The 26,761-nt window shown below is 40.9% G+C and overlaps 2 protein-coding genes across 2 annotated transcripts; one reads left to right on the forward strand and one right to left on the reverse strand.

Moving 5' to 3' along the window:
• Positions 1–11,161: 11,161 nt before the first annotated feature.
• On the reverse strand, positions 11,162–14,466 carry LOC103721408 (transcription factor bHLH30-like). The gene is made up of 3 exons (XM_008811606.6): positions 13,043–14,466; positions 11,819–12,270; positions 11,162–11,679 (listed from the first exon to the last, which is right to left on the reverse strand). Exons 1-3 carry the CDS (start codon positions 13,721–13,723, stop codon positions 11,637–11,639), a joined length of 1,176 nt encoding a protein of 391 aa, XP_008809828.2. The 5' UTR covers positions 13,724–14,466; the 3' UTR covers positions 11,162–11,636.
• Positions 14,467–21,466: 7,000 nt separating this feature from the next.
• On the forward strand, positions 21,467–22,615 carry LOC103721392 (phospholipase A2-alpha-like). Its single transcript, XM_008811586.6, has 4 exons — positions 21,467–21,738; positions 21,855–21,903; positions 22,016–22,141; positions 22,247–22,615. Exons 1-4 carry the CDS (start codon positions 21,601–21,603, stop codon positions 22,420–22,422), a joined length of 489 nt encoding a protein of 162 aa, XP_008809808.4. The 5' UTR covers positions 21,467–21,600; the 3' UTR covers positions 22,423–22,615.
• Positions 22,616–26,761: the final 4,146 nt, after the last annotated feature.

A 26,761-nucleotide genomic window follows, 5' to 3' on the forward strand; every position in this document is an offset into this window, starting at 1 on the left:
TTTTAAATATCGAGCAAAAACCGGCGCCGGTTCTGCCCCTCTAACCTAGGCGCGTTCGGGTGGACAAGAATTCTAGCTGGATTCTTTGCCCAAATTTTATTAAAATTTTTACGTTTTTTTTTTTTTTCTTCATGCGAGCTTGGGATGATGGCTTGATAGCATCGAACTGGGTCTTTCATTCATAATGGATCATAGAGGGTGGGTTGGGACTCGGGAAAACTAATAGGTACGATTTCTACAAGATATTTCTATAAAAATTTTATATATATTTGATTTTTTTTCCTTATAGGCTAGATAACATCTTCATCTGAGCATGAAGAAACGTTTGGTTTAAATGCACAAACATTTAATCAAGGTACTGTTAACGTGAAATTGTCCATGATATTATCTTTGAACTTCTAGACTAAGACTATTGATCAATTAATTAACCCAATATAAGCCTATTCCTAGCATCGCCCTTGTTTTCCTTTTATTTATTTATTTTGAGATGGAGAAAATTTAAGCTGCTGCCCCTCCTCACTCCTCCTAGGCCTCAGCGTAGTAGCCAAGTAGATTGTGCATACCACTAGTGAAACTAGGGGTAAAATAGGAGATGAAATATTTAAGAAATTGTGAGAACCTATATGGGTATGTGTTTAGTCTCACATCGGTTATTCGCCGAGGAGATTTTAGGTACTTAAACAGGACTAAGAAATCTAAAAAATACTTTCTGGCTAGCCTTTTTAGATGAGGTCCTGGATTGTGATAAAGAGTATTCAAACTCGGCATATAGCCTATGTGGATTAGGGAACACTGCAGTACATATTCATGAAGGCTGACTATAAGCCGATCGTGATGTTTGTGATTAGATTTGAATAGATTTAAATCCTTAGCCTGACGAGGACGTCAGAGCTTGAATATGAAGAGTATGTGAGAACCTGTGCGGGCATGTATTTAATCTTATATTGGTTATTTGCTGAGAAGATGTTGGGTACTTATATAGGACCAAAAACCTAAAAAATACATTTAGGTTAATCTTTTTGTGCGAAGTCCTGAGTTGTGATAGAAATAGCACCTAAGTTTCAAACCTGTGATCTCTTGCTTGAGGCAAAAGAGTTTTTACAATCCTTGCAACAACCAATGATGCATAAACTTGTTGAGGTTGTGGATTGGTGGTGTTGGTTAACTTTTTGGTCCAATGGAGCCGCTTGGTGTGATAGCCTCATTAACCTTGATCACTCTCGGAGAAATTAACTATATGCATTATCAAGAATTTTTTGTTTGTTTGTTCGTATATACTCCTACAGGTACATATAATAGGAATGTCACCTTCCTTGTTTCAACCTAGAACGTCTTGCTAGTACATGAAAACTAGAGGGACGCCAACCAGCAGATGTAACTCACATTGGTGGCATCATGAACTCTTGTTAGCAGCTAAAACATCAAAATAATTATGCACTAGATGTCATCTATTAAAATATGGAGGCACAAATGCTAAATATATGCTAACGGTGCATGTACGGGGAAGCATTTTGTGAACTAATTTCAAATTACACTCGGCCTTGACATCTCTCCACTGTAATATTAACAAATAATTGGATATTATTTAAAATATTTGCCAACTAGATGAGAAGAAGGTAATCCGCAAGGGCTTGTATAGGAGGAATTGGTTATTTTTCATGTCATGCTACTGTTCTTAGAGACACGGGATATAAAAGAGAAGGCCTGGTTGGATATTTTTGAAGTCGTCGAAATATTTGATTTTTTTTCTTTTTAAAAAGAGGTGGCCCTCCTGATGAAAATTTAGAAGAGAAGAAGAGAGAAGCTCTGGAATGGATGACGATCCCCTTACATCAGTCGGTTTGAAATACATGAGCTTATATAGAGCTCACTCCCCAGTTTAAAGAGATACAACAGAATGCTGTTGGGAAAACGGATTCTGGTGGGATTTCGTTTCAGAACGGAATTAGTTGAGCTTGAAACATTTCAACTGAAACGTTTTAGTCTGAAGAGGGAAAAGACTGTAAGGCTTTTGGTGTCCGTTGAGATCCCCCCTTAAGCTGAGTTCTGGGAGAGAACTCGAAGCTTGGAACACAATAGAGAGTACCGTTGTCCAGAGAGTGGTTTTGTGAAGATGTCTGCTGGCTGGTTTTGAGTAGAGATGTGGGCGAGGCACAGCTCCTTCGATTGCACTTTCTCTCGCACGAAGTGGTAATCCACCTCGATATGTTTCGTGCGAGCCTGAAATACAGGATTTGTTGCTAGGGATAGAGCAGAAATGTTGTCACAACATAGTTCTGTAGGCTGCGAGATGGGGATCAGCAGTTCTTTGAGTAGTCTACGAAGCCAAATGACTTCGGTTGAGGTGATTGCCAATGCTCGGTACTCGGCTTCAGTAGATGAGCGAGCAACAGTAGGTTGCTTTTTAGCAAGTCATGAGATGAGGTTTGATCCAAGGAAGACACAGTAGCCTGTGGTTGATCGACGATCAGAGGCATCCCCTGCCCAGTCAGAGTCACAAAAAGTCGAGAGAGTCAAGGAGCCGGAGTTGTAGTGTAGGAAATGGTTCACTGTGCCTTTGATGTACCGGAGAATCCTTTTGAGCATATGATAGTGAGTTTGCAGAGGGCGATGCATGAATTGGCAGATGTAATTGACGGCGAAGGAGATGTCCGGTCTGGTGATGGTGAGGTACTGGAGAGATCCAGCCAGACTTCGAAAATATTCAGGATTGGGGAAGGGTTCTAGTTCCTTAGTGGAATGAGGCTTGACTGACAGAGGTGTTGTGATAGGTTTGTAATCCAGCATCCCAGCCTTTTGTAGAAGAGAATGTGCGTATGTGGACTGATTCAGAGCCACTCCTGATTGTGAATGAATGATTTGAATCCCCAGAAAGTAAGACAGAGTTCCTAGGTCTTTAATCTTGAATCTGTTCTGCAACTGAAGAAGAAGCTGGGTGATATCGGTGTTGTTGTTCCTTGTTATTAGGATGTCATCAACATATACAAGAACATAGGTAGCACTGCCTTGCTTGTTGAGAAGAAAGAGGGAAGGATCAGGAGAGCTGTTGATGAATCCGAGCTGAAGCAGATAGGATGTAAATGTGGTGAACCACTGCCGGGAGGCCTGTTTGAGACTATATATTGCTTTTCGCAGTTTGCATACATGATCACGTTTGGTTGGATCTGTGAATCTCCGGGGCTACTCCATGAAGACATTTTCTTCAAGTGTACCATGCAAGAAAGCATTCGACACATCAATCTATCGCATGTGCCATTTTAGTGTGGTGGCTAGAGCTATCAAGACCCGAATGGTCTGAAACTTAGCTACCGGGCTGAAGGTTTCAAAGTAATCTATGCCATATTGCTGTTTAAATCCTTGAGCCACAAACCGGGCTTTGTATCTGGCAATGGATCCATCAGAGTGATGCTTGATCTTGAAGGTCCATTTGCAGCCCAGAATATTTTGATTAGAGGGACGTGGTACAAGATCCCAAGTTCTCTGCTCAAGAAAAGCGTTAAATTCTAGAGATATGGCGGATCTCCAATGGGGACTGTTGTTAGCAGCAGTAAAGCATGTAAGCTCCTGATGCTGAGAATGACTGATAAGGGAAAGTATGTGTTTGGGTTTGAGGGAACCCGTTTGCGATCGGGTGACCATGTGATGTCTTGGAGGAGGTGGATGTGATGAAATGGTTACAGGAGGGGTGAATGTGATTGTGGGAGGTAGGTTTGGAGGTTGTACAGCAGTAGTGTTTGGTTGAGTGGATGTGCTGGAAGGGTTGATAGGAGAATATGGAGTAGCTGAAGTGGATGTGAGGAGAGATGCCGGTATTAGAAGAGAATGAGGTATTGAGGTTGGTGAGATGGAAGAAGACTGATGCGAACCTGAGAACGGGAAGCAGTTTTCGTCAAATGTGACATGGCGAGAGATGTAAATCTGACCATTGCTGGGATTATAACATCTATATCCTTTATGACAAGTAGAGTAGCCGAAGAATATGCAGGGAGTGGAGTGAGGTGATAATTTCGTGCGTGAGTATGGCCGAAGCCAAGGGAAACAGCGACAACCGAATGATTTAAGAAAGGTGTAGTTTGGAAGTTTTTGAAACAATACTTCATAAGGGGATTTGTGATGGAGTAATGGTGAGGGCAAGCGGTTGATGAGATAAACCGCTGTTAGGAGAGCTTCAGTCCAGAATTTTTCAGGGACAGAGGAGTGAATGAGCAGACTCCGAACCACCTCAAGAATATGCCGGTGTTTTCGTTCTGCAGTGTCGTTTTGTTCTGAGGTGTGAGGGGAAGACATTTGGTGAGCAATGCCGGAAGAGGAAAAGAGAGACTGAAATTTATGATTATGAAATTCTCCACCACCATCAGATCTAAATGTCTTAATGGAAGAAGAAAATTGATTTTCAACTAAGTTCTTGAAGTGTTGAAAGTGATAAAATACATCTGATTTGTAAGCCATAGGATACACCCAGCTGAAACGAGAAAAATCATCAATGAACAAGACGTAATATCGAAAACCATTGATAGAAGGATGAGGGGAGGGGCCCCAGACATCGGAGTGGATTAGTTCTAGAGGACGCCGGGAAGAAATGCCACTGGGTTTAAAGGGGAGCCGATGGCTTTTAGCCAGACAGCAAGCAGAACAGACAGCAGCTGGTGCTTTGGCATCTCGAAGAGAAATGTGCTTAGTGAGCTGGAAAGTAACACGATCAGCTGGATGTCCAAGACGATGGTGCCATAGAGTGACAGTGGAGAGGGTGGATAACAACGCATTCGGTGAAGGGGAGGAGTTGGAGAAGATAGATGGGATCCGGTACAGTTCCTTAGAGCATCTTCCCTGAAAAAGTATCTGTTAAGAGTGTTTATCCTTGATGATAAGACCATTAGAGTCAAAAATGAGTGTGCAGTTGTTATCCAAGGCCAATTTGTGAACAGATAGTAAATTGTGCGAAATGCGAGAAACATGAAGAATTCTGGAGAGGTGAAAAGTATGGGTTGGAGTAGGAAGAATACCAGCTCCTGATTGATGAATCGAGAGTGTGCCCCTATTGCCGATGGCCACTTGTTTAGTCCCATGGTATGAAGTCGGCTGATGAATGATGGAAGCATCCGAAGTCAAGTGGGTTGTGGCTCCACTGTCCACTATCCAATCCTTAGGAGGAGCAGGTCGAGGGGAGGAAGTTGTTAAGAATGCCTGATGACTTACGGATGTTTGAGGCTTCTCTGCATATGAGGTATCCAAGCGAAACCAGCAGTGAACTGCTGAGTGCCCTCGCTTCCTGCAAATCTGACATTCTATAGGGGACTTACTGTCTCGAACACGTTCTGGAGCGGTCCAAGCTCCAGCTCTTGCAAATGGTCTCGATCTGCCTCCACCTCTTTGTGTAGAGAGAAATCTGCCGCCACGTCCTCGTCCTGGAATAGCTGTTAAAGCAAATGTGGAATCGCTTGCTGGTTGGTCCCTCTCCTTGGTATGCAGGATGATCTCCTCACTGCATAGAAGAGCATAAAGCTCATCTAGAGAGAGTGAGGAGGATCGAGTACGAATTGCTGTTGCAAAAGAGACGTAGGATGTAGGTAATCCGTTGAGCACATGAAGGATGACATCTTCAGGATCAATCTGTGAACCTGCAGCAGCTAGAGCATCGACCTTGTATCGAATCTCATCAAGATATTGGGACATTGATAAATTTCATTTTCTGATGCTATGCAACTCATTTTTGAGTTGAATGATATGTGTTCTTGTAGCAGAATTTAATCTGCAATCTAGAGTTGCCCAAATTTGGTGGCAATGTTTCAGGTTGATGACATAAGGCAGGATGGAGGGGGATATTATAGAGTTTAGTGCTGGGTCTAGGAATTGATCCACAAAAAGCTAGGTATCATGGGTAAGAGAATCAGAGAACTGTGTTTGGACAGAGGATCCATCAAGGAAACTGAAAAACCCACTTGCTTTGAAGATCCTGGTGACTTGGGACCTCCACGTGAGATAGTTCTCAGAGGTGAGTTGATTCGATACTAGAGACCGGATTTGATTCAGAAGAAATTTTAGTTTGGGAGGGATGACCTGAGTGTCCTGAGTTCGGGCATCTTCTGCTGCTCCGGTGACATGAATGGATCCAGGAGAGGCCATGGGTAAATGCACTTCAAGGTCGATTGATTGCTCCGTCATCTATTGTTGAAGATCGTCCATCAAAGTGAGAGAAAGATTGGGAGGTTGAGCAGGATCAACTGCTCTGATACCATGATGAAAATTTAGAAGAGAAGAATAGAGATGAGAGAAGCTCTGGAATGGATGACGATCCCCTTACATCAGTCGGTTTGAAATACATGAGCTTATATAGAGCTCACTCCCCAGTTTAAAGAGATACAACAGAATGCCGTTGGGAAAACGGATTCTGGTGGGATTCCGTTTCAGAACGGAATTAGTTGAGCTTGAAACATTTCAACTGAAACGTTTTAGTCTGAAGAGGGAAAGGACTGTAAGTCTTTTGGTGTCCGTTGAGACCTCCAACTTAATTCTATTTATGATAAGATCTGCAAGATTAATGGGGAAGCAAAACAGCTAAAGTAAATTGAAGCTCAACAATCTGAGGACCCAAAGAACAACGAAAACATTCACAGATAACAGCGGCAACATCCTCTTCAAATGAATAAGATCTTGAAGTGGCTCTTCCAAGAAAATTTGCGACCAACTTCTTCATTATCCGCTCGAAACAGACATCTCCACAGATTATGAATCGAAACACGTCATGACATGCAAAGTAAATACCGAAATTACTTAAAAACCTTCTAAGGAAGCCTTTCTTTCTTTCCATGAGACTCACCTAACCGTTGCACTTATGTATCAGCTGTGAATGTGTCCCCCTTTTTTTTTCTCTAACTTGCATCTCTCCATCAAGATGACAAAGAATGCACTGAACGAAGTTTCTCTTTGACACCAAGCCTCGTTTCTTTGTACCAACTCCAAATAGCTCAGGACTTTGAAGAACGCAAGATGATCTACAGATTTGTTACTCTTATAAAAAAACACAAGAAGTTTTGCCTCTCCAACTAAGTTAAAAACAAGATTATCTCTTGAGATTTTATTACTAATGGAAATCCAATGGAATAACCATTTGAAGGTTGTAGTCTAAGATTTTAATGCATTAAACTTGGTCAAGAGCATTCAAGAAATTCACACTGAAGTCACTTAAAATGGAAGACCGTTATATGGCATCGAAGACAAATATCGTAGGACCACAATGAGTCAATGTTCCAAAAATCATCCTTACAAACTACCAGATCTTAGTTGCTAATGACATCATCAATCGGAATCATCATTTGATAGAAGAATTACACTAATATTTAGCCAATTGATATAACATGACCATATGGCCTTGAACCTGTAAGATATGACACCGAAATTGGTTAATTCAAATCTTATTTGGCTGTGTCAACTGAAAGATACTAAGCTCCAAAATTAGCCAAGTCATTGATCATTCATCAAGGGGGAGCGTTTTCGAAATTCATGCAATGTTGCGAACAAACGAAACATTAAGCATGAGGTTATGTAGAAGTTCATAGAAGACCAAGCTCGATCTTAATTGTATAAGTTGACATATATATCAAAACATATGGTCCTCGAAGTTCATTCAATCATCGGTTAGGGTTATTATTGAATTTTGTCGTCCATGATGTGTTGGAGACGATATACCTCATAATTTTAAAGGCCATAGTAGAGAATTAAAGTGCCCCGTCATCAACATGAGGATGGGCATTTAGAGGCTAGGCCCGTTATAGCAACTAATTATTGTGTATAATCTTAAGCCACATATTACATGTCTGATAGTGTGCTCGAGTAAAGATTAGGTGTAGCTAGAAAAATGTTGTGCTGAACTTTGTTATTGATCACTAACACATGTTTGAGTATTCATATAGTGAAAGATCATTAACTTCTAAATAATATGATATATAAGGTAGTTCCAGACAACAATTCATTGGCATTTGGCACTTCGGAAACACCAGAAATTAATTATTTTGGCTTGAATATGCAATGTCAAACAGGCGTTTCTTGACACTAAGGGAGGATAGGTATTTGACACTGGGGAAGTTTTTATTGTTTGTTGTTTCAGAAGTAATATATTGTTTCTGCAAGATAGACTAACACACAACAATACCTCACACCTAGACTTCATAACAATGGTTCTACTGTTTCCTGTCGCTCATAATCAGATTTCAGACTCAAAACAATAACATGGAAGTAGAACTTCTGTCCATGCAACGACACGTCAAAGGGATTGCTAATTATAATAAATGTCACCTCTGCCAATAAATAGGCCCTCAAATTGATTGTCAAAGGCAGATCCCTTCATATAAATCCATCGAATAATTGTTCTTTGCAAGAAAATCTTCGACGTGTTTGAGATTCAAATTCCAAAGTTATTTTCACAAAGGTGAAACTCCTAATTAAGGGTGATTTTCAATTAAAGATGCAACAGAAAGATGTTCAACATTGTCAAGCCTTGAATATTTGCTATGACACTATGAAGTTTGTGAACAACCAGCTTAAAGCTTCTCATAGGAACCCTATTGTAGCTGGACAACAAATTTGACCAATGATTATGAAATCGAGATGGTTTTTCCCTACAGCTTATGTTTGACCTATCTTGGTTGAGTCCACAACTGATGGATCTATGAATATCTATGAGCTAATTCTAGTATGAATTTTTGAGATTAAGCCAAATCTAATTCTAGTATGAACTTTTAAGTGTCCATGAGCTAATTCTAGTATGATTTTGTTTGCTGGAGTTTTTAAAAAGTGTCTCTTAGATTCTATGACCTTTTCTTTTGAGAGAGAGAATGATTCCATGATCTATTTAATAGTCGTGTCCTCTGAATAGGACTAGTACTCAATTACGTAAGCGTTATATAAAAGAGTTGCTATGTAACTATGTAAAGGCCAGTGTAAATCATTTTGCAATGAATAAAAAGTGATGGAGGTGAAAAAAAAAGTTATTTTATCCCTCAATCTATCATCTTCTCTCACCTCCATATCTTAATATATATGATATTAAAGCTCATTTACTTCTGCTGACAATAAGCAACAATTTTTTCATTTTTCTAGTGTTTATCCTCTCACTCACTCCCCTTTCTCTTTTATATATTTCTTTTTATATTTTTTTTTAACAAGCTCACCATGCCTTATACACAAAACTCACACGACAGTCTGCATCAAATTTCTTTAGGAGATATGTACGAGCAAAAGAGTGAGGCTGGAATCTAGAATTGATGTGTGATTATTGAAATGTATCCGACTAGAGAAAATGAACAATAGAAGCAACTAGTTTGTACTTCTTTTCATTATCTCAACTAATTGGGTAGGGTTTCCCTCCCTTTTCCAATGAACAAAAAGAAGAAATTAATTTCTTACAAAAAAGAGAGAGCAGAAAATAGACTAAAGTTTTTAAGACTTAGACAATGTCACAATTCAAGACCTCACCCAAAAAAGCTAGTCAAAAAGTATTATTTGGGTTCCTTGATCCTGTATAAGTATCCAACTCTACTTAGCGAATAACCGATGTGGGACTGAATACAAGCTCGCATGGGTCCTCACATACTCCCCCATTTAAGTTTTGACGTCCTCTTCAGGCTAAGGGTTAAAATCCATTCAAGTCTAATCACAAGCACCACGATCGGTATATAATCGGCTTCAATTGATCCATGTTGCAGTGTTCTCTAGTCCACATAAGTTATAGGCTGGTTTGCTCTGATACCATTTGTCACAACCCAAGACTTTATTTAAAAAAGCTAGCCGAAAAATATTATTTGGGTTTCTTGATCCTGTATAAGTGTTCAAGATTTAGCCGGCGAATAACCGATGTGGAATTAAACACATGTTCACACGGGTCCTCACAAACAATGCCATAACATTTCACTTAATTAAGAATATAATTTAGAGCTTTGTCAAATTTTTCAACAAAGTTTGAATTGTACCATCTTAATTAGCATTTTCAGCTACTAGCATCATTGTATTGCAAAATATTCATGCTCATTTAAGGGCCACCGTCCAAACCTTAATTATGCAAACCTGGAAATTATGAAGCATGCTGCAAATATTGATAGGACTTCATATTTTAAAAGGAAACGTGCCATCCAGAAAGCTGGTGTAAAGCTAGCTTTTATCAGCGTGATAGATGGCAAAACATGATATAAAAGTGAAATGGCAGCACTGTTCTTTAAAGAGATCCTATCTAGCTAGTTCTCAATATGATACTTTTGAGTTATAGATTAGCTTCCTTATCCCCTCCAAAAACATAAATTATAACGAATATTTCCAGAGTAAGGCTGCACCTATGAACAATTTATTAGTAATTTAGAATTGTCTGGATGAACTTTAGATAAATTTAAATTTAAACATATATAACAAAAGGGAAAACCTCTTGGCTGTGCTCATTAAGGTAGCATTCAAACAATCAGCTCTGCTATTGTTTTGAACTTTTGGTGCTGAAGCCACAAAAGAAGTGGAACTGCCACATTACCCTTTACCGAGCTCTGCCACTTGCTTTGCTCACTCTTGGACCTTCTTACCTCTGAAAGCTTTCTCTATCTCCTGTTGCTTGGATGAGCCATAGACCTGTACTTTCAAACTCCTTCCAAGCACCTTGCTTCTGGGCACTTTTGATCTTGTACTTCTGTCCCTTATCCATTTTTGCTTACCTTATATTTCCCTCTCTCGTCAGCTTTGCAGTTCAGTAACTGCTATATTTTCTTAACCCCAAAGAACAAACGCAAGGAAAAGATTTTTTGACATATTGGCTGCTTGCATGCAATCTCAAAATAGAATTGGTCATTTCCCATTCAAAATGTTGTATACTAAGACCAACAACAGTCACGACTCTCCAAGCAAAGAACTTACTATATAAACAGTAATTAGGGTCTGTCTGTCCTTCTTACACACCCAAAAGGAAAATATGATACTCTATAACATTCTACCATTCCTTGCATGCAATGTTATTTCCTCATCCCAAACCCTACAAACTTCAGTCCTCGAGTAGTCATTACTCTACTCAGCGTTGGATAATCTTGTCCAGAACAAGAGAATATACTCCAGAAGTTGTACTCACAGACTGTGAATGAGAAATGAATGAGAGAGAGAGAGAGAGAGAGAGAGAGAGAGAGAGAGAGAGAGATAACCAATCAGAAGTAGAGACCATAATTTCTAGAGCTAAATACATGCTTGCACTCTAAAACAAGGCCCCTAAAAGCCACAATATTTGATCGGCTGAAACATATTGAACTCAGGCAACTTCAACGGCATAAATAACTTGAGCAATGAAGAATTATAGAACCCCAAGTTCCAACCTCTTTTTCCCTTCCCATTCTTCAGTGGATATCCACACGGGAGTTGCATGCCTTGGATTCTACGTCATGCACGGCGCCTTTGGATCGATGGAAACGTCTCATGACACGCTTAAAACTAGAAGACAAGCCACCAACAGAGAGGCGACTGCACTGTGATCAGCAAACCAGCACGTCTTCGGTGGATATCCACAGAGGAGTTGTGCAATATTGCCCGTCCAATATCCATCATCGATCATTAGTAGCATTAACTCCCACTCTCTCCCCCAACCCTTTCCGGCTAAAGCCCGGCCTCCCCTTTCTCTATCACTGCAATCTCACAAACCCCAAAACCAAAATCCTTCCCCTTCTGGCCAGCAAACACACACCAAACAGTACAAAAGTATAAATACCAGTCCAAACCCTTCATGGGAAAAAAAGGGAAAGAAATACCTATAGTTATGACCTCATATTACTATGCATGTATCATTTGTTTGAGTTAAATAGACCTGTGTTCAAGTATGGTAGAGAGATTGGTGGTCCGCTGCCGCTTAATACCACCGGCCGAGGACGGCTCGTCGCTTGCCGTCGTCCGCTCCATGACTGCTTTCAGTGCTTCTTGGATGGAGGCGATGGACTGCTGCTGCTGATGGTCGGCATCATCTTCACCGGTGATGACGAGGACGTTCTTGACACGGCCGCCTAGGGTGGTGATCTCGGCCTTAAGTGTGCGAAGCCCGAGAGCCTTCAGCGCCTTGATGAGGTCTGGAAGGAGGTCCGAGCGGTCATCGCAGCACAGCGATGCCTTCACTATGAATCTGCCATCCTCATCGCTGCTGGCATCAACTGTGAGCTCGTCGGATTCGGTTGGCAGCGGGCTGTCTTCAGCTATTTCCGACGTCTGCCGCTTCAGTTCTTTGACGTGCTGGATCACCTCCGCTAGCAGCGAGGCTTTGTCCGTCTACAAGAATAGTAGCAAAATGTTAAAAATTTTGAAGTGGGTAGGTGGTGAAGGTGCGGACTGGAGAATATATAGGTAAGAGCACGCAAGAAGCGAGATGAGGAGGGCAGATACGGTCCTCGACAAAGAATGGGAGACTAAGGAAGAAGAGAAGTGGGATTCACATAAAGAATTAAATATTATTATTATCCCCGGATGTGAGAGGGGAGGAGTGGTCAGCTCCCAGGGTGCTCGCATGCACGCTTCCATATGTGGGAGTGGGATTTGTGGGTGGATGGACAAAGAAGCTACGGCCGAGTGCTTCTCTTTTTATCTGACAGGAGTGCGCGTGTTTGTCTTTCCTAGTATCACTCCTCTCCAGCAAAAGCTCATTCAAAGCAAGCTTTTTGCTGGACTATTCCTCCCCCGGATCCTTTTTTCAAGTCAATAGGGCGGCTCCTCTCCATTCTTTGTCCCTCTACTGTCTACTCCTATCTCTTCTCCATACTCCATAGCTAGGCTGCCCAGAAGGAAGAGAGGATTCTAAGAAGGAACAAGCTAAAGAGCAACCTGAATAGATATCAGGAGTAGTTGCACTAGTAGTCAACTTAGTACTCCTAATATTTGATAGATCTGAAAAGAGTCTTCGTATTGAAGTGGTGATGCTAGCAAAAATGAGAGATTTAGAGGCGTGACAAATTTATGCATGTCGTAAATGAGAGGATTGCCGTGGGATTTGAGAAGGATGCTCGGACCGTGAATGAAAAATATCACCGATTAATGTAGTGGTCACCTTGGTGGTGCTGGGCAGCAAGCTGCGCAGCTTAGCAAGATGGGCGTTGATGCGCTCGCGCCGCCGGCGCTCGGCTTCGCTGTGACTCTTGGAAGCTGCAAGCGCCTTGGCATCCATGATCTCCTGCGGCGTCAACTTACCCAACTCCGCATGAAGGCCTCCAAAGGCCGACAAAGGAGACACACCCCCACCGCGAGCCAGTGCCTCGGATCCCATGTAAAGACCCCCCAGTCCCAAAGGATCCGAAGAGGAGCCGAGGCCAGCACCACCGTAAGCGAATTGTAGAGCTGTCGAAGCCCTTCGTGCGTACAAGTCGCCATAGAAAGGAGGGGGAGGAGGAGGTGGCGGCGGCGGGGGAGGGAGTGGCGGGAGAGAAGGGAAGAAGTGTTCTTGGTTCTGGTCTCGGACTAAATCAGATGGCGCAAACTGAGTCGAGCTTAAGTGATGTATAGGAGGCAGCGGCCATGGCAGAACAGAAGAAGAAGCAACACCACCAACACCAGCACCAATAGCAGCAGCAGCAGCAGCTTCCGTCGGAAAGACGAACCCTTCACCTCCTCCACCACCACCACTTTGGTTGCTCATGTTGTTATTGTTGTAGTGCTGTTGCTGCTGCTCCTCGTCCCGATATCCTTGGAATTCATGGCCCCTACTAGAAGAACCCTCTCCATTACTTTCCATCTCTCTCACCTAACCCTACGTCCCTTCCTTTCCTCTCCCTTTCTCCTCCTTTAAGCTTACTACAACATAAAAGGCTGCGATCCTTTTTATGTTTGCCTCCCCCTTCTTCTCCTTTTACTCCTTCCTGGAGAGCAGACGGGCTCTCTATTTATTTATCCGTAGGGAGAGGGGAGGTGGTATAAGCTAGCCACTCTACTCTGCTCGGTCGTGTACGGCAACCCCGGGGGCTTTTACTTTGCTCCTACGCGATTCGCTCTTCGATTCCCCATATCGGGAGGGGTTCTCTCTTTTTGGCACCGCCCTTCTCGGAGATATTATAATTACGCTCTGCTGCTGCGGCCACAGAAGCGAGAAAAGAGGGGAAGGTGAAAAGAGCGCATGGCCATGGCCGAGTATAGAAATAGAGCCGACCAGGCCTGACGCGGTGAAAAGAGATCCAAAGATCGGATGCAGGTCCACCTCGGTCAAGATCCACGTTCTGCCTCCCTCCAAACCCTCTGCTTTCCAATTCCACGCCTCCCCCCTCCTGCCTTCCCTAAGACGACGTAATCATTGTGTCTTGGAATACACTCCTCCTCCTCTCTCTTTCTCTCTCTCTCTCTTTCACACACACTTAGGCTTTGGCTTCAGTAACATAGTCCCAGCCATCTTTGCTTCATGCTCCCTTCTTCTTTCTTTCTACTCCTCTAGCCTTTTCTCTGGTCTCCCAAAACCTTTCTTTTTTTCCTAGCATCTCAGTTTCCGTGGGATTTTATATGCTTTTTGGTAAAGGGAGAGAGGAGAGTGAGTTAGTGGGACTACTGGGGCCTTTCGGGCCGGGTCTTGTTTGCCGCTTTCGGACCCCTTATGGTTTCGGTGGTCGCGCACATGCACTTGATTTGGTCCCCCCCCCCCCCCCCCCCCGCCTGCCCTTTTTATCCCTTTCGCCTCTCCCCATTCAAGGATCCGAATGATGCCACCACCACAGGCGCAGCACCAACGCCCGCAAGGGAGGGAGAGAGAGAGAGAGAAAAGGGGAGGGGAAGAAGGGGTTGATGATGATGTCAGAGCCACGCTATAGTGACGTGGGCTGCTCGAGGCATTTATGCCTCCCACACTTTGCCTCCTCCCGTCCGTAAATCTCCCGTATCCTGGTCATCATGGAGATTGGAGACGGATTGAGCGCATGCAGTATAGCAGCCATCATTTTATGCATCGAATTAGTGCTGTTTCTGTTCTGTTTTCCAAGGTTATTCTTCCGCTGCGAATAGCATACCGAATCTTTCGTAATTCTAATTGCTTCATGGTGTCGATTCATTTCGTCCTTATTATCATGTTGGCCATTTCGCACAGGAAAGCATGCATGCAGCACGGTTCTAGCTCACATGGCGATTCATACTGCTTGGCTTCGTTTGGTACGTGAGATACTGTGCGTATTTGTGTGATGTACAGATGGACGTTGATCGGAAAACTGAACCTCTTTGATTCATGTATAAGCTAGAGAAGATTGCTGCGGATTAATCTTCCCTTATGCTCCATATGTGGATGTGCAAACCGCCATGAACGCACCGAATACGTATCATGTTAGCACGAAGCAATGACAAGCTAGCCGATCTAAGCCCCTCATGAACCTCTTGCCAGGATTAAGATTCCAAATTCTCTTTGACGAGGCCTAAATCTGGCCTCCATCATGAGCTGTCACATAGCATCAAGGGAAAAAGAAATTCTTTTTGGGATGAAAGATCAAGAGTTTGTTCTTTACTTGAATTAGGACTCGAGTCCAACACTGACGAGACCAGGACTCCTCTTATACAAAAAGAACTTGATGCAATAGGTATGCGCCACATGTAATACAATACTCGATCTATATCTTATTCTTCTCTAATGTTCCTCAAAGCTCTTTCACCGGCTTAAGCAATGAAGGGCCTCCAGTTGTATCAGCTTTGGCGGCCTCCTCTCTGTCTCCTTATTGTGTGCAGATCGCCGCTTCTTCCCTCAGGTAGATTGAGCGGCGTTCCTCAAACCTTCAGATTTTGGTGGTAACAAATTGGAGCGATATGTGGGAAATGATGAAAGATATGAAATTTTGATAATCTTAAGATGTACTACCAATACAATCTGTAATACAAAAGTTTTTATCTTTGTAATCAATAAAGCTATATTTCAGCTCCTTTTCAAATGCCACGAAAGCATCCCTGCAAGACACAAATCTTTAAAGTGAGACTTATGAAGTCGCCTTCCGAGGTATGGGAACCACAAGACTCATCTTAGGACCACCAACCTAAACACTAAGGCGACAACCACGGGACTTATCCTAGAATCGCCGAGGTGAAAAATCCTAGCTCAAACTAGGATTGAATAGAAAGTGGCAAAGCTCAACCTGACCAGTCAAGTGCAAAGCCTACCAAGAAATTATAGCTTAGGCTAGGATCAGATCGAAAGTGGCAAAACCCAACCTGATTAGTCAAGTGTAAAGCTTACTAAGATAAAAAATTCTAGCTCATGCTAGGCTTGGATCGAAAGTGGCAAAGTTCGAATTGGTCAGTCAAGTGCAAAGCCTGCAGAGGTAAAAAGTCCTAGCTCTAGTTACGCTCATATGGGAATTGGCAAAGCCCATCCTGATCAATCGAGTGCACACTATTGGGTAGCTCATCCAAACTCATCCCATCGGTAGAGGCAAAATTAAGCAAGCCGACCTTGCATGGCAACAGCTGCTAAGCTGAACTAAAGGAAGACCCAAAATGCCAAACTTTGATAACTCGGCCCGAGGGCTAGGAATGGGGGGCAAGATTCTATTAGATGATCTCATACAATAATGACTCCTGAAGCCAACCTAAAGGAGATGACCCAGAAAGCCAAACTCCAAGCTGGAAGCCACACTCATCTAGTGTGAGGCACTGGTTTATCAAAAAAAAAAAAAAAAAATCTACAAGCCGACCTCACATGATAATGACCTCCTGAAGTAGATCTCACATAATCACGACTCTTTGAAGCCAACCTATGGGAGGTAAGCTCCTAAAAACCGACCTTAGATGATAAATGGCTCTAGAAGCCGACCTTAGGCAATAATGGCTAGTACAAGCTGACCTAAATAAGATAGGATCCAAAAATTGACCTCCAAAATTATGGCCTCCAATGCCTAAACAGGGCAAGGGTCCAAAAGTCGAACTCGAAGGTTGAAGTTTATCTTCTTTATATAGAGCTTTCAACGACTCAGATCTGCGAGAGATCTATATGCTTGACCATCTTTCCAATCTGACAGATGCCGTGTGTCTGGACACACATCTCGTCATCAATAACTATAATCATTTCATCTCAAGTGGCCTATAATATGAAGAAATAGGCGAGATGAGGTGGATCATGTCTGACCTACTATTAACTAGCTTATCTATTTTTTTAGCCCGAATTGGAGGAATAGCTTGGGTGTAGAAGTTGAGGGCATGTGATATGGCCCAAGTCCGACCTCCAATCATAAGCTAACACATGGCATCAAGGAAGAGGAATTTTTTTTTTTAGTTGAATGAGTCTTCCTCAGATTGGAGACTAAGAGTTTGTCCTTCGCTTGAATTAAGACCCAAGTGTCCAACATCGGCAAGACTAGAACTCCTCATCCCTAAAAAGGAGCTTGATGTGCCAAGTATACACCACATACAATATAATACTCTCCACTCTTTTTATTCCAGTCTTATTCTCCTCTTCTATTCCTTAAAGCCCTTTCAGTGACTTAAGCATTGGAGAGCTCCCGATCGAATCAGCACCATGGCCTCCTCTTTGTCTTCTTCTTGTATGCAGATCAGTGCTTCTTCCCTCAGTGCAGATTAAGCGACGTTCCTCATACCTCCACATCGGATTTTGGCAGCAACACTCTTTCTATCACTTTTTCATCTTTCTCTCACTCTCTCAAAGTTGTTCCATGCAATCAGTTAACAATAGTTTTCTTAATTTTATTTGATTGTTAACTCATGTTCTCTTACTTTATTTAGCTCGACAAGAAAGGAAGTATTTATATCATCCATGTACCTCCTTGCTTGCTTGTAGGATAGTGGGGTTTTCATTGCTTGGGCAATCATACTTGACTGACAAACATACTCATATATGGCCCATCCCACCCCCTTCGAACATTAATTGCCTTCAATAGATTTGTCATTATATCGTCTAGTGAATCTATCAGCAGAAATTTTTCATTTATATCTATCAATTCTACCAAGTACGTCAATATATTGTTTACAATCTTGAGTACTTCTTTTCAAAAAAAAATTTTCTATGATATCGGAGGTCCTTGACTCTCTCTCTCTCTCTCTCATATGCGCGCGCGCACGTAGGCGTGTGTGCACGCACTCCCCATGCTTTGGGTTAAATCTTTGACAGATTTTAACAATAAAATTAAAATGCTAGATTTTAGTGCTCTCCAATCTATGCATCAAGTAGATAAAAAAATGGACGACATTGAATGCACTAATGTGGTAAAATATATGAGTAGAACATAATATCATTATTATTAGAATAATTTATTTTTTTCACCCGATGCATAGGTTAGAGAATATCAACATAGATAAATTTTTATTTTTATTCTACTTTTTATAGTATAAATCATCTTTAGCAGTCTGGATTTTCAATTTGAATGGTGTAGTTTTGCATTGTTAATTTTTTGTTTCTAGAAATTTAAACTAAAAGGTGCCCTACTATATTTGATATCTGATCATCTCTATTGGTTCAATAGTTTTCCATGTCATCATGTGAGGAAAGATAAGGATTAAGTGAGTAATCAGGAAGCTTCACAAGAAAAATTACCCCACTCTTATAATTATGGGGGAGTTCAAATAAAAGAATGTCCAGACTTAAATTTTTTTCAAAAAAAAAATAGTAGGAGAAACTTAAATGAGCTATGTATGTGGAGTGCATGTGCTAGATGCGAAAGGAATACTTTAGTGCTTGTATCATATATAGACTACATTAGGGCTCCAATATCTCAATAAACCAACTTACGTAAACTCTTATTTAATGATATGATGTCCAAAATCCATCTTAACTATGAAACATGATCTATTCCATTGAAAATACTAGAAGCCTAGAATCATATATTTCGGTGGTTACCATATATTTTAATATACTAATATAATGAGAATTGTCCATGTTGTATCTATATGATACATAGATTAGAAACTATCAAAAATTCATAGTACTTTATTTTAAACATCTTTTGCTATATAAATCATGGTCAATGGTGTGGATGTTCAATTTAGATGTTTTATTAATAATTTTGAAGTTGAAAAGGCTAGACTCTGTCACTTTTGAGAGGAGTAAATAGCATTTCCCTCTCTTTATATATAAATACACAATACATATATTTATTAGATGGATTTTGCTCCTCATAAGAGGAGAGAAAATCTACTCCTCTTAGCTCTAAAATTAATAATGGACATCTAAATTGAAGGTCGATACTGTTCACGATCCCTGCCATTGAGGTACCTAAAAACTAAAAGTTATGTATTTTAGTGGTCTCTAAACTATGCATCATAGATGGTTAAAATGATATTAGATCATATTTTTCTCTGACCTGAGCATCAAATTTGATTAATTTTCATTCTATATTTATTTTAATATATATTCATCATGATGAATAAGATAAGTTCTCAATTTAAATGCTTCACTATATATTTAGCATATTAGCATAATAAAAACCATCCATTTTTTTGTCTATGATCCATAGATTACAAACCATCATAATTTCTAAAAAAATTTACTCGTATAGATCATGATCAATTATATGAATCTTTGATTTGAATAAATGTATTTATTTGTAAAGAGAGAAAAAAGGGGGGCCTACATATAAAATTTTTCCAAGACCAATTTTTCGATGAAATGAATTTTGTAGATTGAGCTTGAAACCTCATGTATAAAAGAGGGGATTAATCAGTAGGTCATTGCGGTCACAACTTGAATTGTAGAACCCTTCATTTGGAATCCAAATCTCAAATAAATGCTTTTATAAACATCCCTGGGGTTTCAACTTTTGGTGGCGTAAGGTTCTAACGCATGTTAATTAATTGGCCTCCGTTGAGGGTGTTCAAAATTTTCAGAGACCTGGGAAACCCAACTGGACAATGCACAATGGCCCACAAGTGGCCCATCTGATCCCTATTGGTTGCCGGTTCGTAGCCAAATCCTTGCTCTTGTTTCAAGGTGGGTGGGTGGTGGGAAATAATATTAATTATTTGCCAAACCTTTTAAACATTTTTAAAGGCTCAAAATTAAAGGATAAGAGAAGTCATAGAATAGAACTTTACAACCCAGAAACAAATTAGGTCAAGAACACACAACTTCGTTTCATCTCTCATTTCCATTTTCCGGTAGACCGGATATATTACACAGATCTTGCATTAAGTACATCCATGAGGGTTAACGTGCAAAATATTCAAAAATCGAGAAAAGAGACCAAGAAGCAAAGATTCATAAAATAGTTGTTATATGATTGACTAACATAAGCAGCCAGGCAACTCTCTTTTTTAGGTCAAGGGAAAGGGCTACGACAACTCTTTAAGTATAATTTCATTCATGTCATGGCTTTAACAAAGAAAAGCATAAATTGCTAACTCTATCTTCTTTTTTGCAACTCTAATTTATGAAACTAAAATTTATGTGCAAATGACCTATGATAACAAAATTATCTCAGTAGTTACTATTAAAGCTGATGCTATTGGTAACTTGAATTCAAGTTCCTCTAATTGAACCATAACCCCAAGTGATGAAGCTAAAACGAGCTTCGTAGTCTTTCTAATTTTTCTAAAATGATTGAGGTTAGAATCTAGCAGCTTCAGCCTCCAAGAAGCTGGCCCCTTTAGGGTCTTTGGGCTTGGGCCTAGCATTTCCAGTGCTAGGTTGACCGTCGTATCCACATCTCAATACTAGTGACTACTTTTGTGACATGCCCAACCTGAACGCCATGAAACCTTATCCGCTAGAAGCAATAATTTGTGAACACAAACTGCTGTTGCTTAATATATCTTTAGAAATAATTTAGTAACCAAGGTTGGTACAATCTCGGTCGATGTCAATTCCACGCATGTATCACTATCCACCTAGAGATATTCCCCCGCATGCTAGCTACATTTTTTTTCTTCCTAAGATGGATGTTTCACACCACTCTGATGCGAATACATCAAAAAAAGAAAGAAAGAAGAAAACAACATATTCAGAAAAGCCCTTGGCATCTCTACCACACTAGTCTAAAATACTTTATCGATATGATCAACCATACTTCATTCGTCTTCTAATAGATATGCCTCGCACCAAAGAGATACAACCTCCTATCAGATTTTAGATGTTTTGAAGCAGCTTAGGTGGTCTTCCAGACCAAGCATGTGTTCAGATAGATTAACGGGACCGCGGACTGAGTGATTTCGTATGTGGCTAGTCACTCCAGAAGTGTCCAATAGATTGGAGAGAATGAGTTGTCTAGGATACTTTGAAATTTATTATTTTTTGTTTTTATTGAACTTATCCAATACTAGGACTGTTTGAATCATATCTTCCAAAAAGTAAAAAAAAAGAGACATAGGTGAGGCCAGCTTAGGCGGCCCTCAACTTCCGCCGTTTACTACAAATCTGAAGTCTAGATCTCATCACAAAATCTGCCGCATCATTCAAAACCGTTCGATTAGATAAAGAAGATTGTCTGATGGCAACCCGTGAGCTCGAACACAGCTTTCTCACGAGCCGGAAAGGACAACGGACCCCTGACAGTCCCTCAGTAGAGCCCTCCCTTCCCCGGCAACCACCCCGCAACCCAATCCTCCCCTTTTCCTGTACAAAATCAGAAAACCAAGCTCTAAACTTTCCGAGCATTCGGTCTCTTGCTTTCTTCTCTTTGTTGTTAGTGCGAGCAGTGGGTAGAGAAAATGGATGGAGGAAAAAGAAATCTGTCATCGAAGTTAGCCATCCTTATCTTCCATCTCCTTCTCGCTCTCCTAATCTCGACCACTCCTATCCATGCTCTCAACATCGGCGTCCAGTCCGTCAACTCCGGCATCACCGCAGTCAGCATTATACAAATATATAAAAAATTCTTCTTCCTCCTTCCTTTTTTTTCTTTTTTTTTTTCAATTTTTATTACTTTACATTCATTTTTTTTTCCTGTTTGATTGTTCCACAGAGCAAGCAGCAGCAGTGCAGCAGAACCTGCGCGTCACAGCACTGCAATGGTAAACACTGATCTCCTCCTCCATCTCACAATGTAACTTTGGTCAAAGCATTCTTGATGGATCGCTGACATTGTTTCTTTCTTTCTTTTTGTGGATGAAATCGGCATTAAAGCTCCTCCATTTCTGAAATATGGAAAATACTGTGGGATTTTATACAGCGGCTGCCCGGGGGAGAAGCCATGCGATGCGCTCGACGCCTGCTGCATGACCCACGACAACTGCGTCGAATCCAAACACAGTTTGCGCTCTTTTTTCTTCTTCTTTTATTTCTTCCATTCATAACTCATGGTGCGTCTTCGGTGTCATTTATTTGTTTGTCTCCATGGGTGGTTGGTGGGTGCAGATGACTACTTGAATGTGGAGTGCAACGAGAACTTACTCAACTGCATCGCTAAGGTGAGAGCTTCCGGGAAGGGAACGTTCAAGGGGAACAAGTGCATGGTGGAGGAGGTGGTGGATGTGATCACTCTGGTGATGGAGGTTGCCTTGTTGGCTGGGAGGGCTCTTCACAAGCCATAGCAGATGGTATGGTATGGGATGATGCTCCGGGCTCCTCGTTTTCTGAGTGCATCACATGGCGTCCTTCAGTCTGTAATCTTATCCCAATTATTAATAAGGTGGTTCCTTGTCCTTGATAGACCCCTGTCTCTGAAATGCCTCTCTTTTCCCACAAGGGGCCTTTTTTAATGGGTTTTTGGAATTGTTGCTGTTATCTTTCCTGGCATACTCCTCAAAAAAAAAAAAAAAAAAAAAAAAAATCTTTCTTGGCATGGCATAGCAACAGACTATGACATCTATAATATTGAATGAGCTGTTTGTGATTCTTTTATTGGTTAGAAAATCCAAGCACTGAAGCATTGCTTAATTATTCATATTTTAGTAGTTAATTCATGTATTATATATAACTAACTAGATAAATACTTGTAAGTCACAATTTAATCATGCTTTATTGCTGTAGCATGGTGGTGTTCAGCTCTTGTATGTTGTATTTGTTTCTTTCAGGAACATTCAAATTGGTTTCTTTTGCTTCTGCTTCTTTTGGCCATCCAAAACCGTTCGTGAACATTAAATCTATGAGTATACGCCCTCGAAGATCATTTAGATCGAACTACCCCACTGTTTTCGCTCGTAATAACCTCAAAGCAAGCAAAGATTCATAAACGGTTGCTCAGTTTAATAAACTGCTTAAAGAGAACTAGAGATCTGAGGGGAAAAAATATCTAGAGGAACGTACAAACCGGAGGTAATGCGAACACTTTACAAGGATTAGACTTTATTAGATAAACGTGGCAGAAGTCAAGAGTTAATTTGACCAACCTGCAACTTTCCAAGAATTTAGCACGACCACCCATATTTGAACCGGTGGAATCTTCAGAGTTGAGGAACATGTCAGCGAGGAAGGTACTCCTGTACTCTTGCTGATGGCCCATCTAGTGAGCGGCTTATATGTAAGATTTTATTTAAAATATGAGCTGTCATTGATTGTGTGTTTTATGTTATTTGCGAAAAACGGATTGAGAGGTGCATAAAATTTGACTGGTGAAGCCCAAATAAAATTGCGATCCATAAAATTTTAGGCTATGGTCCATCTCAGTGTTTTTCCTATATATATATATGGGAATGTGGTATGAAGGTGTATGGCTTGGTTCTTGGTTATTTAAGTATCTTAATGGAAGGGTCCAATAACTGTTTTACTTATTTTGGCCCAATCTCCTCTTCCATCCAAAACTCTACTCTGGCTCAATACTATATATATGAGTTAGAGGGTTGTCAACATAAACTAAAGGAGAGGGAGAGGGAGAGGGAGAGGAAGAGGGAGAGGAAGTGGGAGAGCCAGCCCTAGAGTTTCTCTTATACCTGAGAAGTGCTTTTGAAGAAAAACTGCATCAGAACGGTTCGACTAAATGGTATGTGATTAAATTTATTTTATTATGATGTTTTAATTCCTAGTATAATGATCCAGATATTCTAACATGATCAACTTCCACAACCATAGAATTTTTTTTTCCAAATTGACTATAAGTTGATAGAGACTTTAATCAAATTTGGACCATAGGATGAAAATTGTGGTAATGTGTCTAATTCCCCTCGAGGTTGTGTCGGGGAAGCTGCGAGTAGGGTTGTTAATGGGTTGGGGTTGGGCTTAGGTTTAAGTCAAGCTCGGTCAGGAGTTATCGGTTAGCATGTGATGTTGTAGATCGCAATTTTGATGAGCGTGGTTGAACATGGTTTTAAAGCATACTTCGGCGAATGTGATCAATCCACAAAGCATAATCCTTGTAGCGCATTAGTTGTGGAATATATAAGTCCGTCGAAGCCTGTGGATGCTCAGTTACCCCAGTTGTTTGGCCATGCTATAGAAATAAATTTGGAAATACCAATTTTGTAGCTTGTATTAGCCTAATAATGCTCAATTATAAGATAAAAAGTGCTAAGTCTGCAATCAGTATTTGAGAAGAGAAGTTTGATATCATTTCACATCACATTACTAGAATCCAACATAATGTAGGAGTTATAAGATACTATGGTGCATAGCTTCAATGCGCTCAAGGTCATCCTTTATATATATGTACTTTGAATGCCGGGTCGAATAAGAGTTCACACACGCCTCCTTTTGCGGGCCAAGGTAGGGCTGGCCGGCTGGAGGCAGCAGCAAGTTTGTCTGCCACACGTGTGTCCTCATGATATAGTTAGTACAAATTCTAGGGCTTATGCAAGAAGATAACTTGTCACAATTCACAGGCTTTTACTTATCATCTGTACTTCCAATACGGTCAATAACAGGGGAAGAACAGCAGGGAGACGTTTCCTCTTCCACTTCATTGGCTTTCACTGAGAGGAAGATAAGGTATCTTATTATCTTCTTTATCATACATTCAAATGTAGAGATGCAAATAGAACGCAGGCCATTAGACAAGAGAAATTATATCATACACGGTGTGCACCACATTGCCGTGCACGCCACTAATCATAATTGCTTGGCTCCATTCATCAAGCGCTTATCTCGGTACACTGCCATAGAATTAGCGATGCGCATGGCCATACAGTAGTGCACGTCGTGTAAAATATAATTTCTCACTAGATATTCTCAATAAGGAGCAAGCCAAAAGCCATGATTCTTCGACAAAAGAACAGAAGGAATGCACAGCAAATGCTAAAGATGGTACTCTCACTCAGTAAGCTATATGAAGGTTCATGCCGCATTAATACCAGAAAAAACCCCAGAAATCTGGATTTCGAAAGAGAACATTTCTTTGGACATGATGAATGAGTGGACTATCCCTTGCCATTTTCTCAGGTATATGAGATGCCGAGCTCTTTCCTCCAATAACATCTGATGTAGTGCAAAACGCTCGTCCTTTGCGTCCAAACGAACAAGGGTTAAAAATAGTCCCTGCTGCAAAGTCGAGTCTATGAAGATTATATATCTAGGATATCCAAAATTCCACCAAGAACTACACCAAATGGACCTTTCAACCCAATTGCGACAATCTGAGGAAATAGATAGTGATATCATTTACTTATAAATGAGATGTAGGAGAAAGATTGCAATCCATGGAACGCAGGGAAGAAGTATTTTTCTTGCTGATAACTGGCTCCTATCACCCCACTCGCCAAATATAGTGACCTCCTACAACATCAAATTTATTTTCAAACAGATAAGAAGGGGTCAAAGTAATGTAGAGGATATGGAACATTGTCTATACTCATGCCACAATTCAATTGCTTGCAGAATTTAATAAGTATGACTTCTAATCGGAGGGTTATAGTATTGTACAAAGTTCTTCCTTGATACACTGCTTGGGCTATATGAACAGCTAGAAATAACCGTAATTTCCAAGCAAAGTTAAGCAACACACAAGATGTTTGTTCTTCCGCGCAAAGCGGTTCTCAAATGAATTTTTTCAGTCATCATCAACTACAATTGAAACCGAGAGAGCATGGAGCAGGGGTACGGCTGCAGGGGTTATGAAGTCTCATGACAGTTCAGTAGGAGAAGCAAAGCTTCATGCAGACTGGTGTGGATTAATTGCTGGCTTAAAGGTGATTCAGTAACGGTTATTAATCGAATACGCAAGCATAGGAAGAGACCTCTTCCATGGTACTCACGGGCTTCAAGACATTTTTTTTTTTGTTTTTGCTAAAACGGACATTTCATACATCATGGGTACAAATACACCCAATAGAATCGGAAAACAAAAGATTCCCAAGTGCTCCGGGCATCTCTCTCTTCCCAGTCCATAAAGTACCTCTTAAGTGGCTCGCAACATATGCCGCCATCCAGTCGGCCGCCCTATTGACCTCACGAACTTCAAGACATTCTTCCATGTGCTGCATCCGTGGATTTTTTTTTAGCAGATGGGTTAACAAGAATAGTTAGAGACGATGATTTTTAATCTGCTTGGAATCTACCTCTGTAAATAAAAAATCTGGTTTTGGCTGACATGACCGAAGTTCAGTTTTCTCGCTTGTGATTCTGGCTTTGCTTCACTTCTGTTTTGTTGGGCTGCTCTATGTACCAAAAAAAAAAGGAAAAGCAGATACAAGAGGGTTATGACTGATTTGCCACAACGGAATCAGGCATGCTTTGCTGAGGTCTCGTATAAATTATTCTAGAAACACTGTGTGAAAAACTTCGTGCTAGAAATGATCTCTGATGTTTCTTAAAATCATCATTCCCCTCCAAAGAACAATTAGGGAGGTGATACGTGCAAAGAAACAAGATCTCAAGATAAGCGCAAAGTAGCACTTTCTTAACCATCTGCTACTAATAGTTCAGCAAGAAGGTTTAAATTTAGACGAGCCTCTAAATGAGATGATGAGATGCTTACAGAATTGAGGCAAGAGTTCCAAATCA

This window comes from Phoenix dactylifera, chromosome 5 (genome assembly GCF_051530095.1).
Source record: "Phoenix dactylifera cultivar Ajwa chromosome 5, Ajwa_hap1_PhDact_Kaust_v1.1, whole genome shotgun sequence".
In the NCBI taxonomy this organism is placed as follows: domain Eukaryota; kingdom Viridiplantae; phylum Streptophyta; class Magnoliopsida; order Arecales; family Arecaceae; genus Phoenix; species Phoenix dactylifera.